Here is a 17,289-nt window from a genome sequence, read left to right on the forward strand (position 1 = left end):
TCGACTCCACCTGGGGTTCTGCTAACCACGCCAAGCCTTCTCTAGCCTTATGGCGAACTATTCTGTACTCCCTGATCTCTTTGTATGCATGACATTCAGAACAATCTGGAAACTGAAGCTTTGGAAAGTGAATAAAATGGGAAGTTCCAGAAACCAGGGAACATGGCTGCCAGTGTTACTTTTATTTATTTATTTGTGTGTAGTTCCAGGACAACGGCTGACTGGTATTAAAACCAGACGGGTCAGTTGGAATACCATGACTGACCTAAACGAGAATGGCCTTGTTATGACACCCGTATTCTCTGTACGCGCTGGCACATAATGGACTGAGAGACAGCTGAAGAAACCAGGCACAAAAGACAAATCGCCCTTCTCATGCTTTAATCCCATACCCTGTGCTCCATTTATGGAGGACGCTTATCCGGTCCTTGCCATTCCCACAAGCAGAGCAGGTGAGGTTCATAATTATTCAGCCTCATCTCTGCGGAACCTTTATCAGGCAACAGAGATCCTACCATTAGGCCATGAGATACTACTATTTAGTTCTTAATCACATAAAAATGAAATCACATAAGAAAAAGCAAACAACGCAAATACATGAAAGCCATTTACTCCTGGCAAATTCTTCAGGGTCCCAGGTGCTGGGGTTCATAATTTTCCCTGATATCAGAGAACCAAGGCAGGGATAGTAGGGGCTGGGTGTCAGAATAGTCTTGATGGCCTTAGCCAACAGCAACAGCTTTAAAAAAACCTTTTCCCCCCCATAATTTGGTGTCAGATCTTCTTGTTTTCTTCGTGTAAACAAAGTGACCCAGTCAATCATGATTCTAGAATTATTGTAATATCTATGTAAGCTGACAACTGTTCCAAAATCCCTTCACAAACCCACGCAGAGCGGGCAGGATGCGTGGGCTTGTACACGGGTGGGAATGTAAATGATTTCCTGATTTAATTACGCTTTACTGAATCCCCCAGCACCCAACTGTTACACCTCACTTGTAGCAGAAGTGCTGGGGGCAAAACCGAGGCTGGTAGAACAGTAGGTAAGGCTGGGCATGAGAATCCTAACAGGAAAACACCCCACAGGGAAAGAGGCTTCTGACTAGGTCCTCCTTTCTAGCAGGGTCTGGCACCTGGCACCGTTTTGGCACTGGGGAAGGGAGCAGCCTGACAAGGTCCACGTGGAACAGCCTCAAGGATTTCCCCCATCAGACACTTCTCCCCGCTCTCCCCAGGATCGAAGGAAAGTGCATGGTGAAGGAGTGAACCAGTGAGATATTTGAACGGTCATCCCGTGAGTGTGTGGCCAAGCCGTCAGGATGCAAATCTCCTGCCTTGAGTTCCGGGCTGTGTGCTTTTAAGAGTTGAGCCCAGTTAGGACACAATCCCAGAGGCTGGTCCCTTGCCAAACCTAAAGGGTTGTCCTGGGCAACTTCACACTTGAGGCTGTTAAGCAGTCTTTAGGATATGCAACAGCCTATTTTGGGTAAAACAGAATAGCCACGACCTCTTAAGTCTTCTAAATCTCCTACTTCATACCCATGAGGTAGAGGCAAGAGCCTCCAGTCAAGGAGAAGCCTCCACCCGGGTTGTACTTTGGGCAAAAGCTCTCCTCCAGGTGTAGAAGAAGGTTGACAGGTTCTGCCTGGGGGATTTCATTTAGCTGTGGGAAGAGGTGATGGAGGTCTGGGCAAGTCAGGGAGACTCCCTGGAAGAGGTCTCCCCGAGCTGACGAGAGGGCTTCTCCTAGCCCGTCCCCGGGGAAGGGCTGAATGCACATCTCCTCCCACGGGAACCGAGCTAGGAGGTCTTTTCTGAGTGGGTCCTCTGATGCCTGATTAAGTGATAGCCCCTGCTGAAGCTCTTTCCACAGGTAGAGCACGTGAATGGTTTCTCGCCAGTGTGTGTTCTTTGATGCCGGACGAGGTGGTCCCTCCGACTGAAGCTTTTCCCACATTCGTTGCACCGGCAGGGCCTCACCGAGGCGTGTCCCCTGAGGTGCTTGGCGAACGCGGCGCTGTGGTTGAAGCACCGCCCGCACTCGCTACAGAGGTAGAGCTCCTCTGCCGCGTGCGTCTTCCGGTGCGCCAGGTACCGCCTGTGGTCACTGAAGTCCTCTCCACACTCTCCACACAGGTAGGGTTTGCCCCCAAGGTGGATTCTTTGGTGTGTCGTCAGCACAGATTTCTGGCTGAAGCTCTTGCCACAAATAGTACAGAAGAAGGGTTTTTCCCCCGTGTGTGTCCTCTGATGCCGGACAAGGTCCGAAGTCCAGCGGAAGTGTTTTCCACAATCGTCACATCTAAAGGGTTTCTCAACGGGAGGAGTTCTCTCAGGCTGGACCAGAGGGGAGGTCTCATCCAAATTCTTCCGGTTTAGGGGAAATTTATAAGCAGCGCCCATTTTGTGAACCTTCTGGTGCCTGGCAAGATGTGAGCTCCGCGTGTAACTTTTCCCACACTCCATACACTTATATGGTTTCTCTCCCGTGTGAGTTCTCAGGTGTCTAACAAGGTGGGAGTTGCAAGTGAAACTTTTTCCACATACAGGGCAGTCGTGGTGTCTCCCTAACAGGGGGCAGATAGGCATGGTTTCCCGAAGATTCGATAAACTATTGACTTGAGAAGTATTTGTACCAAAGCTTCTCTCGTTAGGTCTACTTGGATCATCCTCAAAGACTATTTCCCAGTCTGGAGTCTGGTGGATTTCTGGATCTCCCAAAATAGATCTGTGTATATCCTCCAAACTTACATCTTCTTGCTCAAGGTACTCTTCTTCGTCTTCACTCCTGTCTCCTGTAGAGAGGGTGAGAGGCGAAAAGGGGAAATTACAGAGGTTAACGATGCTTTCTACGCAATGGCGGGGTTTTTAAAGTCTTGGGAAGGCGAGACCAGATAGAGAGAAGCCCACATTTCACACCGTAGAGGCTGGGAAAGAAGGAAATGACCAGTCAGCTGAATTCTGTCATGTGCCAGGCACTTTCTGATAGATTATCTCGTGCTGTCAACAAGCCTTAGTATGGACAAAGATTATTATCCTCGTTTCAGAAACGTGAGGACAGAGAATTTAAGTGACCTGCTTAGTAAATGACGAGAGCTGCAGTTCCAAAGTTCCGTGTTTTTTTTTTTTTTTTCCTTTCACGATGTTACATGACATATCCCTCACATGAATGACGGGAGGGGAAAGAGGAGGGTGAGGACAGAATCTGGCATTCAGAGGCAGATGGGGGGAATGGCCAACAGGTTGGAAGAACCAATGGGGGGGGGGGTCGCCCCAGAGGGGGAAGGGGACTGTCAGCTCTGCAGGGAGAGATTCCTTTTGTCGTTCCTCACCTGTGTAGGTAAAACTCAGGATTTCTGGCTCTTGAGGCTCTTGAGGCTCTGGGATATCTGGGACCAAAGGCTCTTCCTCTCTAACGTGGGAGATCTCATCTAGTCTGGGGATTGGAAACGCTGCTCAAGAGAGGGAAAGCGGGACATTACGATCGGTTCAGCAATGCCCTGCGCTAAGAGCAGACCTCTTCTGCTGGGTAGACTATAGAACAAGCGTACAGCCTGATCAGTGGGCCACAGCTGGTCTTTTAGCTTGAGCACCTCTCACCAAATCCTGCACATTTCTTGCCCTTCACCTGCAACTCAATAGTCGTACGACTGCTAATGCTCTCTCCTTCCCCACATTCAAGTAAGCAGATCATCCTTCTGCTGCTGGCTTCAAAACTCACACGCTGCCTCAAATAGACTAGAGCTGTCATGTTGTCATTTTATTTTCTTGTTACAAGTTTCTAACCACTTTCTAAGCCTCTTCTCCTCCCTTGAACTTGAAAGATACCATCTTCCTTAGCTAATCCTTCAATCTCATCGGTGGGGGAGGCGTAAGAGAAAAGTGATACATCCGGTCTAGGGTCTAAGACCCACCCCGTCCCCCCGCACCCTCCTCCTTGTAATTTCCAACAGGGAAAGACTTCTGTGCTCAGAACCCTCTAGAAACACTTGAAATTCCTTACACAAAGAGACCACAATTCCACAGTCTTCCTCCAAGACATATTCTCCATAGAACTCTTTCTGTGTTGGATCCATATCGCTCCACTGGTCCTGGGAGAAGCACACAGCCACGTCCTTGAAAGTTACCAACCCCTGAAATGACACAGGCTTCAGTGAAAACGGGACGCTTCCTGGAGCCTCCTATTTCATTCCTGGGGTGAAGGTTATGCCAGGAGACAAAAGGGACTCTCGCGGGACTCTGGGCTCCCTTTCAGGAAATGCGTGTCACCCTCGGCTGCTACTCCCCGACTTCCTACTTTTGCATGGGCCCTCCTCTGTGCCCTCCGGTCCCCCTGCTTTCTCTCAGGGCCAGCCTCTGTTCTTCTTCCGGAGCATATTGGTTAAAATACAGGAGAAGTCTTCAAAGTCATCATTAACTCCCTATTTGAGGCTTCCGTGCCACCTACATTTCTGCAAGAATTCACCTTTCCTAGAAAGCTGTCCCTGACCGACCTTCTCCGGGCACCCCTATCGTTCACACAGTCGACCCAGCATGCGCGGGACCCCTTCCTGCAGCTAGGCTACGATCTGTGACCACGGGTGAACGCTACGGCTTTTCTCTCCAGGCTCACAGCGTGGCCATGGTGACAGCTCCGCACAGGCCACGGCCTGACCAAATGCGGTCCCAGGAAGGGGATTCCACACAAGTTCAGAAATCATTTCTGCAGCACAGTGGCCATTCTGACAAACGACTACCAAGTTTACTCCTGAGAAAACAAAAACAAGCCCTCAGTCAGCAACTCACTCAAGGTGTGCTGGAGTATTCCAAAATAATCGCATTCGGTTAGTCCCTCTCTCTGGGCGGCGGCAAATAAAGAGGCTCTGGAGCCTGACGGGCTGGCCGCGACAATTAGGATTTATCTCGTCACATGCAGCTCCTCCCGCCGCAGACACGTCTAGAACCGAGAGCTTAACCTGACAAGGAGGAGAGCGGGAACTGGCGTCCTGCCTGACCTGAGGGTGTTGAGGTGTGAGCTAATGCCTGCTGCTTCTTCAAATTCTGTGTGGCACAGAGGGAAACGAGAGCACACCTGTGAGAGAGCAGTAAGAAAGGCAACCATCTCTGGGTTTCCAGGGCTCCTCTCTTCAGGAAGGTCTGGGCCCTGCGGCACTGGAACCTCTGAGAAGAAAAGGCGGCAGCGATCAGCAATAGGCAGCCCCCCCGCCCCCCACCCAGTAACTGGCAGGCAGCTCTCATCATCTTTGGTGGGAATCCAGAAACTGGCCTAAGGGTAGCTCGGGTCATCCCAATGCCGCCACCTGGAACACTACTGGCAGGCCAAGAGAACCACCAAGAATACTGCCATTTCAGCTCGGCTCTGTTTCTGGGGGACTCTAACTAGTACGGTCTCCCCTCAACGCCCCGGATTCTGTGATTTATTCCCACGATGCTCTACCTAGCCTCCTCAGTAGAGGGGAAATAGCGCCCTTCCCGCACTCTGCCCGCCACAATGCCCCCTTTCTGCTGAGGCTTCCCACCGCTCTGCTGCAGGGGCTGAAACTCCAGTTCGTGGCACACGCTCGGCTCTTCCGGTGGCCCCAGGTCTGGGCTCTGCGTGGTCTCCTCGTGGGACTCCTCAGGAGTTGAGGTCTGCACAGCGTTCTGCAGCTCGTTAGGTGATTCAGGCTCTGCTCCTGGATGCACCGTCTCCTCTGACAGGACTTCCTGCCCATGAACATGGACAGTCACCTGGGAAGGATTCCAATTTCCAGTCAGCATGGAGTCCAGAGGAAAGTCTCAGTTGTCATCAGGGCTTATTTTAGGAGAAGCTGCCAAGAGAAAAACTCCCAGAGGGTCCCAGAGGAGGAGGGGACGCTCCAGTCCCGCTGCGGCATGCAAGGGCTGTCGAAGGCTACCCTCACCAGGACAAAGCAGGGACATTTGGACGCTGCACCACTTGCTCAGTTCCCTCAAGCCTGCCCTTGTCACCCAGGGCTCTGAGGTGCCCTTCCTTCCCATCCCCACCTCTCCCACCTGCAGCTTTCTTGCTGTTTGTTTCCCTCTCTTATTGTCCTGGGAAGAGAGGGGGCCCCTGTGACCGAGCATCTAGGAGAACCTCTGAGGAAGTCACAAAATTGGCCTCCTCAGGAACTGGAGGTTTGACATTCACAGAAAGGAAAACCAAAGCCTTACGATCCTTGGGTGCTGAGGTCTCTAAGGTGGTCCCAAGGCAGGCGTTTCAAAAACCAGAAAGTCACACTCACTCACTCACACACACACACAAACACACACACGCATACACACACTCTGCCCCATACAGATGCAGGTGCAACCCACAAGCAGAGCCAATTAGTTTTAAAGGGTAAATTATGGGGGCCCTGTATGCCCTGCCCCGAAATCCATCCTTCCAGCAAAAGTCCCCCTCCACATCACACAGATCAGGACTCCCCCTCCTCACCCACCGCCTTGGTCTCCTGGGTTGTTTCTGCAAACCCTCCACCAGCGTCACGGCCTCCTCGCCACTCTCTGGCCGCTGGCCCCGCACCCAGCTCTGTAGTTCTCCGGGCAGGACGGTAAGGAACTGTTCCAGCACAAGCAGCTCTAAGATCTGCTCCTTCGTCCGCCTTTCCGGCCTCAGCCACTGATGACAAAGTTCTCGCAGCCGAATGAGAGCTTCTCGAGGGCTTGCTGCTTCCTGGTAGCGGAAGCGCCGGAAGTTCTGGTGTGAGGTCTCAAGCACAGGGTCATCTCTCTGTAAGACAGACTCCGGCCTACAGGTGAAATCATCTTCCAATTTCACCATCAGGATTCCCTCTTCTTCCCAAAGATCCTGGTCCTCTGGTTCCAAGGCTGTAGCCATTGTTCGGCTCTGGGGGTGGGGAGGGGTCTCACACCATCTACAGCTCACAGTGTCATTACCCCCCAGTCTCAGCCTGAGCACCTCAAGGAGTTTCTCCCAAGGGACCTGGGGCAGAGAAGGAGAGACAGACAACCATATAAGCATGAGATCACACACAGGGACAATGCCTCTGAGTTCAACCATAACCCTGCACGCATCACACCTCCTCAAACTATTAAATCCCCTGCCCCTCGTCTTCACAGCCATCAGCCCTAAATAGATTTGGTTGAAATAAGACGATCTATGCCTGAAGGTATGTTCTCTTACCCCTTTTCCTAGGCCAGGCTCACACCCCACAGAGAAATAGAAAAAAAAAGGCATTTCTACTTCATGAAACCCGTGAGCCGACGAGGACAGAGGACACGGTTAATCACCGGCTGGAACAGGTATACTGCCCACCATCCGTGTTACACACACGTTTACGTACGCACCAGGACGTATAGTCTGAGAAGAGACACCTCAGCCAGGCTAAAACAGATGGGGAGGCCTTTATGAAGGTTCATTTTGCACGGACTCACTTGGTATTAATTCCGCTGAACAGTGGGGGGACTCTCGGCGACTAGAGGGGCAGACCGCATGAGGCAACAGTGAGGAAAGCCGCTTGCCCAGTGGCTGGCACAGAGGCACTCCCAAAAGCAACCTTCCCCTTATCAAGGCGTCTTCATGGAAGACCTCCAGACCCAGGTGTTCAAAACTGAGTTTGTCACGCGTGCTCCCAAATCTACCTCTCTTGCCGGGGTCCTGTCTCGGCTGCGATCGTCACTTGTTAAGGTAAACACTCAACTTTGTGACCTTTGGACTCCACTCTGACCCTTCCCCACTGCTTACAGCTCATTAAACCAGTTCTCCCTCTTAAGCCTCTTAGATCTATTTCCTCCTCCTCTTTCCCACAGACTGCTTTGGTTTGGGCCCTCCGCTCTCACCTGGACTCCTGCTAGAACTCCCCAACTGGGATCCCTGCAGTGCTGGACCAGGAGTAAAGTGCAGCATAATTATGGTGGAGCTTTTTGCAAGACAAGTATCACACCATCACTCTTCTGGATACTTTGATTTAGTCGACTGAGGCAACCGTTATCTTTAGAAACGGCACGCGAAGTTCTGATGTGCCTCACGGCCAAGAAAACATCTAGGGTGTGTAAGGTAAGGAGCGAGGGCCCTGGCGTCAGACTGCCAGGGTTTAAATCCGGGCTCTACCGTTTCCTAGGGGTGAGGCCACCGTTCAGTGCCTACGTTCCTTCTGCCTGTTTCCATTCACGGCTCGGAGGGAAGAATGGCATCCACCCGACAGCGCGACGACGAGGGTTAAACGTATCCCAAGCTGTGAAGGGCTTGGATGAGCGGAGGCACCCCAATGTCAACTATTACCTTTCTAAATTGTAGTCCCAACCGCACCGCTCACATTTGAAAACACTTCTGTCGGGTAGATCAGCTCTAAAATCCTTGGCACGGCACGTGAAGCTCTTCACCGCCAGCCCTCAGCTGGTTTTTCAAGCCTCATATCCTACCCTTTTCTGTGTCTCACGGAATGAAAAGGGTGCACTGCTCATCTCCTGAAAGGGGGTGTCTCTTCAGGCCACCATGTCTGCAGGAAGGCTGTTCCCCTGGGGCTGCATGGTGCGCTCCCCTCTTCTTCATTCCCGTGATTCACACTTTGGGTACTTACCGGTTCTTGTCCGCATTGCTCCAACTGCCTCCGGATTGGTTACCTTCAAGTTAGCACTGACGGGCTCTCAAGAGTGACTGGCACTCTTGACAAACGTGGTCCCGTCCCCTCCCTATTTAAAATCTTTAGTCATTCTTCCTTGCCTTGTAAGTGACATACAGACTTCTAAGTATTACATATCAGGCTGACTTTCATCTTGTTATTCCTTCTGCCCTCCTCACACAGACACACACTTTGTGCGTGCGTGGGAAGCACCAAAAGCCCTATGCGCTTTGGCTTGAGAACATGTTCCTTCCGATTCTTTACCCTTCATTGGGTTAAACCGCTTAGGAGACAGCTCACGCTTCACGCGTTCTGAGAGGTTTCCTTTGATCCCATTCCCCCTACCCTGAAAACAGGTGGAAACCACTGTGCTTCTACAGCAACCTGGGCACAGCTCTAACACGCTGGCGGTGGTATCATACAGCCAGTCTATCCTCCCGATGTCACGCCTTGAAGTTAGGGACTGTTCTCCATCAATCTCCAACACACGTAATGAAGCGCTCAGTAAGTGAATTTAAAGAAATAAACCTCCACCTCACAAAGTTTTCGTCCTACTTTTTGTCAGGAAGAGTCCACCTTCCCCTCCACTTTCTTATTCATCAATCTCGCTAATCCCACCTTCTAAATGTCTTTCAAATTCATTCATCTCCCCTGGTTGAGCCATTCTGAGCCACTGAAAAAAGTATTAACAGGACCTTCTGAACATGACCCTCTCCTACATCACACTGGCACTTAACAGGCACTTGTATGCTGCATGAACAACTTGCTTCAAGTTTTACCAGTGTTCCTGGTCCTGCCCCCTCCAGACCACTCTCCACATGCAACCTGAGGGATTCTTCATTTTCTAGTCTTTTTGGGCTTCATTACAAGTCTCAGCTAACAATCCACTGTTAAGAGCTGGGTCTAATGTCATGCTGCCCATTAAATGGAGTTTCATTTCAATTACATTACTTATTATCTCAAGCTCAAATAGCTTTTCATTCATTTGTGCTTTTACTTCACGTTCATGATCTTCAAACATCCACTACAGATTTTCATAGCCTGTTCTAGGCAGTCCCATAATTTCTACATCTTTACGTGGTAATTTTCCTACCAACTGAATCTGTCTACCTCATGGTGGTCGGTTCTCTACGGGGCTTGTAGTTTTTTAAAATTCTATGCCCCTCTTCACTAAGATTATTTTCTTTGGGAGTCCTGAGAGAAGATGGAATTGATGGTCTTTGGCTTAACGAAGGGATCTCTATTATCTTCAGAGTCCAAGAATCCATGCCCAGGGAGGCAGACTAGGAAGCTCTCCTTGCTTCCACGTGGCACTAGCTACAACAGATTGTCTATGGATTCTACCAAGTCCGCATGGAAAGAAGCACTCCTGCTCTCACAGGGCGGTAGTCTCCACCAAGAAAAAGGAACGGAACAGCGCCACATAAAACCTGTCTTTAAACGCTCTTCAGAAATCATGAATTGATGTTTCCATTGCTTGTTTTGGATTGACTTTGGCAGCTTAGAAATCGATGAAGGCAAACGGATCGGCAACAGCGGGATGAAAGAAGAGAAGTCAAGGGGCAAGGGATGGGAAGGAATGGGAGGCAGGTGGTGCTGTGGAAAGATGTGCGCCCCAGCCCCACATGGTCAAGTGACTGGAGCAGCTCTGAGGGCTTCGTGAGGTAACGCACACAAGAGCCCTCGTAAAGGGGAGAGCCTGCTGCAGGAACTGCTTTCCTAACTCCCAGGATTAGCCAAGCTCTGGGAGCTTATGAACTAAAATGTGCTGTGCAAATGTCAAGTGTCCTTATCACAAACAGAAAATGGACACTATTTTATTCTGCAGTTCATAGGATATGCTACACTGCCCAGTTGGCCTTGCAATTTATTGCCCTTGCTTTTCTAATACCTTCCCTCAAAGTCTGTCCTTGGAAGGGCTCCGCGACAACCTATAAAAAGCGAACAGGACTATATAGACAGAAGCCAGACCAGGAAGAGCAAAACTTGGTTCCTGAAGGTTCTGAAACAATGTCTGCAGAAGAGCTTCACAAGCCTAGGGCTGGGCAGGCTCCATGACATAGTCTCTTGAGTACATGTTTCCAGGGTATAGGGAGTGGGACTGGGGAGATGTGGAAAAGGAAAGCGCTCTCTCCAATCTTTGGTACAATACCTATGCCCCTTATCTGAATGAGTCATATGCCACTGAAGGCTTTAACTCCATTCTGACAACAGAAAACGGTAGGCAATGAAGGGACATCTGGTTCCCTACCTTACAATGTTACTGCTTCAGGAGATCCTTCTGGACCCTAAATGACAAGGCTTGTGGTCATATAGTATCTGCTTAATAGAGAAATACTGATTTATCGGCAAATAGTCTTCAGAAGTAGTGATCAGAGAGGTTCAAATGATCGTATTTAGCAGACCCCTATTTCCCCTCCTGTTGCCATTCTTATTTTTTACCTTAATGCTGGCCTATAACCTGGAAATCTGGTTATGTCTGCTCTCTGGGCCGAGCCAGACCATGCCACTGCTCCTATTGTTCTAGAATAGAAATCAACTAATAACATTTGTTAACTGCCCTGTGCTAATGCTGTATTCTTGTTTAAAACTAAAGATTATCGGGGTGCCTGGGTGGCTTGGTCGGTTAAGCGTCCGACTTCGGCTCCGGTCATGATCTCACGGTCCGTGAGTTCAAGCCCCACGTCGGGCTCTGTGCTGACAGCTCAGAGCCTGGAGCCTGTTTCAGATTCTGTGTCTCCCTCTCTCTCTGCCCCTCCCCTGTTCATGCTCTGTCTCTCTCTGTCTCAAAAATAAATAAACGTTAAAAAAAAAATTAGAAAAAAATAAAACTAAAGATTATCTAGTATGATCCTTCTACTGAAAAGATGATCTTTTATTGCCAATTGTCCTATATACAATTATCCGTGCTTTCCATATAAGGGTTCGAGACTTTGGAGCCCTGGGTTTGGATCCCTCTCCTCACTTACTGGCCATGTGATACTCCCTAAGTCTTGGTCTCAATTTCAAAATGTGGCTAATACTATCTACTTCACATGGTTGTTTTAAGGAGTAAATGAAGTTACATATAGAATCACTTCAGCACAGAGCCCAGGACAGAGTAAATGCTCAATATATTTTGTTCTCTTTCCTTCAAATTGCTTTAAATCATTTTGTGAAGAAGGCAAGATTTAAACGCTGAACAAGCAAACAGTCCTTTATTTCATAATTCCAAAAAAATTTTTAAATGCACAGGAAAAATCTTGGTCTGTTTACCATTATATCAAAAGTAAGGTGTTATAGGGGCGCCTGGGTGGCTCAGTCGGTTAAGCGTCCGACTTCAGCTCGGGTCATGATCTCACGGTTCGTGGGTTCGAGCCCCGCGTCGGGCTCTGTGCTGACAGCTGGGCCCGGAGCCTGCTTCAGATTGTGTTGTCTCCCTCTCTCTCTGCCCCTTCCCCACTTGCGCTGTCTCTCTCTCCAAAATAAATGAACAAAAAAAAATAAATAAATAAAAAGTAAAGTATTATAAGGAGTCCTTTCTTTGAAAGACTTATAAGCTAAGATTAAATAAGATCCTTGGAACACAGATAGGATGGAAACTCAAAGACAGGTTCTCCACTGATCAGTGCTTCTACTTACCAATGTCACAGTCCTGTCTCCTCCCTCTAACTGGGAGGAGGCAATTTGGGGCAAGCCCAGTTAATACACCTACTAAGTTCCTTGAAAATTTAACCCAGAAGGCCAAAGTAATGAAAGGGAACGCATTCATGGACTTTTGGCCTTCTAATGCATCGTGGGCAATATGCTTCAAACCATGTTTAAAAACGATTTCTTTTTAAATATTTTTGCCATTTAGGGGCGCCTGGGTGGCTCAGCTGGCTAAGTGCCCAACTTCGGCTCAGGTCATGATCTCACGGTTTGTGGGTTCGAGCCCCGCATCGGGCTCTGTGCTGACAGCCCAGAGCCTGGAGCCTGCTTCGGATTCTGTGTCTCCCTATCTCTGCCCCTCCCCTGCTTGTGTTCCGTTTCTCTTGCTCTCAAAAATAAACATTAAAAATTTTTAATATTTTTGCCACTTAAATATTTCTTTCCTTCAGCATAATACATCTGAGTAGCAAGGAGAGAAGTGGCTCAAAGCTTACTGCAATGGGTTTCAAAGACACAGCATGAGTCGGAGTGAAGGAGAAGATAGGAAGAAACAAAGCCAAACAAGTCAGTGGCAGTGGGTGGTACAGGGAAACCAGTGGACGCTAAGATGTGAACACCTTCTGCCCTGAAATTCTACAGACCTTGTGGTTAGTTAGGATCAAGGTATAGAGTGGGTACAAACATGTCATCGAGAGTCGATGGATGTAAACACAAATAATGTAAAATATAGCTATAAATACCATAGCAATTCACTTTATTTTCAATGAAAATGTTTCCTACAGGCCCAGGGGCAGTGTTGGGCCGCTGGCTGCTCTGCCTTTGAAGGTGGGTGATCTGTGTTCCACCTCCTCAAGATGCATCATCCTGAAAATGGGAACGATTCTCCACCTAAGGGCAGAGAGCTGGGTCATCTTTTGAGAAACCATGGTGCTTCCTGATGGTGACAGAGGGGCTTGGAGAAGAACGAGGATATACGGCTTCTTTATTGAATACGTGGGCCATAAAGTATTAGCCTAAGATGGTGAAAGGGATTATTCGAGAGTTAAGATGGGCTAGAGGCCAAAAACAGATTTTAAGAGTCCACAATTGAGGAGCTGGCCATCATGACAGTGGTGAGCCTCCACCATGAAGCTAGGGTTTTATATTTAAATTTTTCTTAATGTTTATTTATTTTTGACAGAGAGAGAGACAGGGCATAAGTGGGAGAGGGGTAGAGAGAGAGGGAGACACAGAATTCGAAGCAGGCTCCAGGCTCCAAGCTGTCAGCACAGGGCCAGACGCGGGGCTCGAACTCACAGACTGCAAGATCATGACCTGAGCCGAAGTCGGCCGCTTAACCGACTGAGCCATCCAGGTACCCCGAGGCTTTTTAACCTTAAGGGTTACCTAGAGGTGGTTAGTGGCTTTAATAAAGCAGGTCAATCTATATGCTTCGGTTTAAAACAGAACATCACAAGGGCGCCTGGGTGGCTCAGTCAGTTAAGCATCTGACTCTTGGTTTTGGCTCAGGTCACAATCTCGGTTTTGTGGGTTCAAGCCCCACAGGCTCTGTGCTAACAGTGCAGTGCCTGCTTGGGATTCTCTCTCTCTACCCCTCCCCCCGTCTCTGCCTCTCTCAAAAATAAATAAATAAATAAATAAATAAATAAATAAATAAATAAATCTAAAAATTAAAAAAAAAAAATCACAAACTAATCTGAAGTGGGAAAAGGGCAGTCATCATACCTGACACCCACCCTGATGAGGGGGGCAGCCAGGGTTAAACTAGCTGTATCCAATTCATTCCTATAATAAACATGGTCAATGCCCATCACACAGGCAGTGAGAGGAGCCATTATTTAATGAAAAATAACAGGATAACATATTTTATAAATAGGGCTTTTGGCCTGAGGAGTAAATATGGGTAATTCAGAACAGTCAATTCAAAAATCATGTATTACGCTTTTAGTTTTGTAACTGACACTCTGTCAAAAGACCCTTTGCTTTGTATCTAGAGGACTTCCTTCTGGCATTGCCCAAGGCTCCCTTGCTTATGACGAGATGGTGAAAGATGGGACCCACGCCTGCCAGACCAGAGGAACTGGAGGAGTGGCAGGCTTCCACCGCAGATTAAATCACGGTCCAAAGTAGAAAGAATCCCAGAATGGCATTCTTGCTGTGGACACAGTTTAGTGTCTTTACCTCCCCGCTGTGAGCCCTGTCCCAGAGGGCAAGGACCTCTTTATTCCTTTTTATATTCCAAGTGCCTAACACTTTGTCAAAGGCTTGGTAGAAAAGGTACTCAATAAACAGCTGCTGAATTTTATTAAGCTATTTCTCTTACTCCAACATGGATACAGATGCACTAAAATTCAGAACCAACGGGTGCCGGGGCTTCTGAGTACTAAACCACTCATAGGGACAGTTACAGGAATTTGGCATCGACATTAATCCCAATCTCCTGGGCGAATCAGGTGGCATAGCCATATACTGCTTTACTATGTGGCACAGGACTAGTGGAGAGAAACCTCTTCAAAGGGAAAAGAGAGTAGGGGATGGGGTTATCCATTCTCCAAGTATCTACTGAGCATCAATGGTGCATCCCAAACAACTCAAGGTGCAGGGCAGAGAAAGATGAGAAAAACACTGGCTCTGACCTTAAAGAATTTAATAAGTAGTTAAGGTACAGCAGGACTTCAGCGCACTAGCGACTCACAGCAAAAACCTAAATATGGATACAAGCTATATGGAAGCTCCTAACAAGAGAATTAAGAAAATCAAGGGAAAAACTCATCAATATTTCATCTTCCATTTGGCATAAGATAACTAGTATTTGGAGGGGTTGTTTTTTTTTTTAAGCTCACATTCTTAATTTTAAAAACGAAAGAACTCAGTGGTTAAGTTATCCACACAAGATCATATTACTAGCTTCTAGCGCAGAAGGTACACACACAGGCCTTTTGATCGCCCAAACCACTGCACCGCTCATGTGAAGATTGGCCAAGGGCAGCGGTGCTCAGTTTGAGAAACCCAAACCAGCAGCACAAACACCTAAAAACTTGTCCGAAATGTGCAAATTTTCAAGCCCTGGCCCCGCCCTATGATCAGAAACTGTGGGGGCCATCTGTTCAACACACCCTCCCTTCAGGTGCTTAAGACGCCTGATAGGTTTGAGAGCCGATACCTAAGGCAAAGGAAGTAAAGCTGAGGTTCAAGCAGAAAGGATCCAACTTTTCCAGTGCTGGCCAAATTTAAAGGAGGGTTTGCAAAAGCCAAAAGAGCCTAGGACTGTTGTTTTCTGCCTGTGCCAAATTAACTGGGAAAAAATGTTGTAAACCTGTAACTTACCTCATCTGTACCGCTTGTAACACCCAAGAGTCCCTCACATCATAGTAAACCTTGCTGTGCCCTTGAAATGACTGTCTACTGCAAAATAGTGCTTAAGAGTGCAAAAGGGGTATAGCTGGAGGAGAAAGGGGGGGAAAGATGATGAATCCCAGGTATCTGGTCCAAAGAGGAAATATCCCCTTCCTCCTTCTGACGCTAGAAGAGTCCCAGCAGAAAGTTACCCAAAACAAATGGCCCCAAACCCTAAACCCTAACTGCTTGGCTGACACATACTTCCCACCAACATGCCTCCCAGTGCCTTCCTCACAGCCTTTCTGAAGTGGCTTTCTGGATCAAGGTCCATGGGGCAACTTGGGAGAGAAGGTGGGGGGGAGAAGGAGGACTCCACTAGCTTTCTGTGGCTCCTGAGTAAGGCTGCCCGGAGTGTCACCTGCCAAGTGTGGACAGAGAAAGAGTAACAGTTCTAACCCTAACTTCCAAGGGAGAGCCTGGATGTGGCAGTGCTCTCCAGGACCCAGGTGGTCAAAAAACCGCTAAGGTTAGGAGCCTACCCATGACAGACAAGGAAATCAAAGCGCCTGGGACACAAGAATATCTAACGCCCAGAAAAACCAAAATTCGCCTTACACCTGAGAGGGCGGATCCATGGCATACAAACTAACAAACTTTTGGTCAAACCAGACAAGCAGCAGAGGCCTATGTACTCCTGCGGAGGGTAACGGTGGTGTTCAGAAGTGTCAAAACTGGCTGTTAGGGGTTGGGGGCAGGGAAGTTGCAAGTGGAGACAGAAGCTACTAGCTTGAGGGGAAGCTTGGGGTCGGTCACAGTGGGGGCTGAAAAGCCACAAGCCAGACGATGTCCAAGGGTGATAAGATCATGGGTGAGTGTCTGTGTGTGTGTGTGTGTGTGTGGGGGGGGGGGGGGGGGGGGGGGGTTGGTGGTGGAAAGAGATGGGGCTTGCCCGGGCCAGGAGCCTGCCGGGGGGTGCTGTGGGGGGGCCTCTAACAATCTGAAAGACTGTGTGAGAAAAAGCTACGGGAACTAAAGGGGCCTAGACCACTCCTCCCTCGGTTCCGGGGGGCCAGTTGGCGCGGAAGCAATGGGAGGTACGAACTAACTGCGTTTCTGCAGGCCTCAGGAGGGGGCGGAGGGCGGTGGCTGCACCGAAAGAAGCCCAAAGCGCCATCCGCGTCCCCGGAGGTTCTCGCTCCTGCCACCAGGAGCCCCGGGGACCACTACGCCTCGGTCCCCTCACTATACTGCCGCCGCCCCTTCTCCAGGACAGTGCGATTTCCCCAGACTCGGGGGGGGGGGGGGGGGCGGGGTCTCCGACCTCTCCCTCTCTTCCCCGCCCTGCCCAGCCCGGCTCAGCGCGATCGGGCCCGGCCCGGCCCGGCCCAGCCCCTCAGCACTCACGGCTCCGACTGCTCCGGCGGCTCCTCCCCTGCCCCGGCTTCTCCCCCACCCACTCCCGGCCGAAGCAGCGCCGCCGGATCCGAGCCGCGCGGGGCCTGGCGGGTCGAAACACGTGGGGCCTTTGCGCCCGGAACCGGAAGCTGCGCTTGGCCCCGCCTCCTCGCGGCTGGAGCCCTTCTAGGCGCTGGGAGGTTTGGTGTCTCTGTGGGCACCGCGCAGGAGGAGACTCAGAGAGCCGCGAGGGGAAAGCCTGGGGCTAGACCCCTTGCGCCCACAAGCCCCGCTTCTGCGGCCCGCAGCCCTCGGTTTGCACACACGCAGGCTTTTCTCT

General features: G+C 49.6%; 1 protein-coding gene across 2 annotated transcripts; it reads right to left on the reverse strand.

Annotated features, from left to right (window-relative positions):
* Positions 1-366: 366 nt before the first annotated feature.
* Positions 367-17,027, reverse strand: ZNF202 (zinc finger protein 202). 2 transcript variants are annotated; one of them, XM_030332625.2, is made up of 7 exons: positions 16,959-17,027; positions 6,440-6,946; positions 5,520-5,730; positions 5,072-5,160; positions 4,004-4,133; positions 3,333-3,452; positions 367-2,795 (listed from the first exon to the last, which is right to left on the reverse strand). In XM_030332625.2, the coding sequence occupies exons 2-7, from the start codon at positions 6,839-6,841 to the stop codon at positions 1,801-1,803; spliced, it is 1,947 nt and encodes a 648-aa protein (XP_030188485.1). In that variant the 5' UTR covers positions 6,842-6,946; positions 16,959-17,027; the 3' UTR covers positions 367-1,800. The 2 variants fall into 2 exon arrangements, with proteins under 2 accessions (XP_030188485.1, XP_030188484.1); XM_030332624.1 differs by lacking the exon at positions 16,959-17,027 and having other exon boundaries at positions 6,440-11,240.
* Positions 17,028-17,289: the final 262 nt, after the last annotated feature.

Source organism: Lynx canadensis, chromosome D1, assembly GCF_007474595.2.
Source record: "Lynx canadensis isolate LIC74 chromosome D1, mLynCan4.pri.v2, whole genome shotgun sequence".
In the NCBI taxonomy this organism is placed as follows: domain Eukaryota; kingdom Metazoa; phylum Chordata; class Mammalia; order Carnivora; family Felidae; genus Lynx; species Lynx canadensis.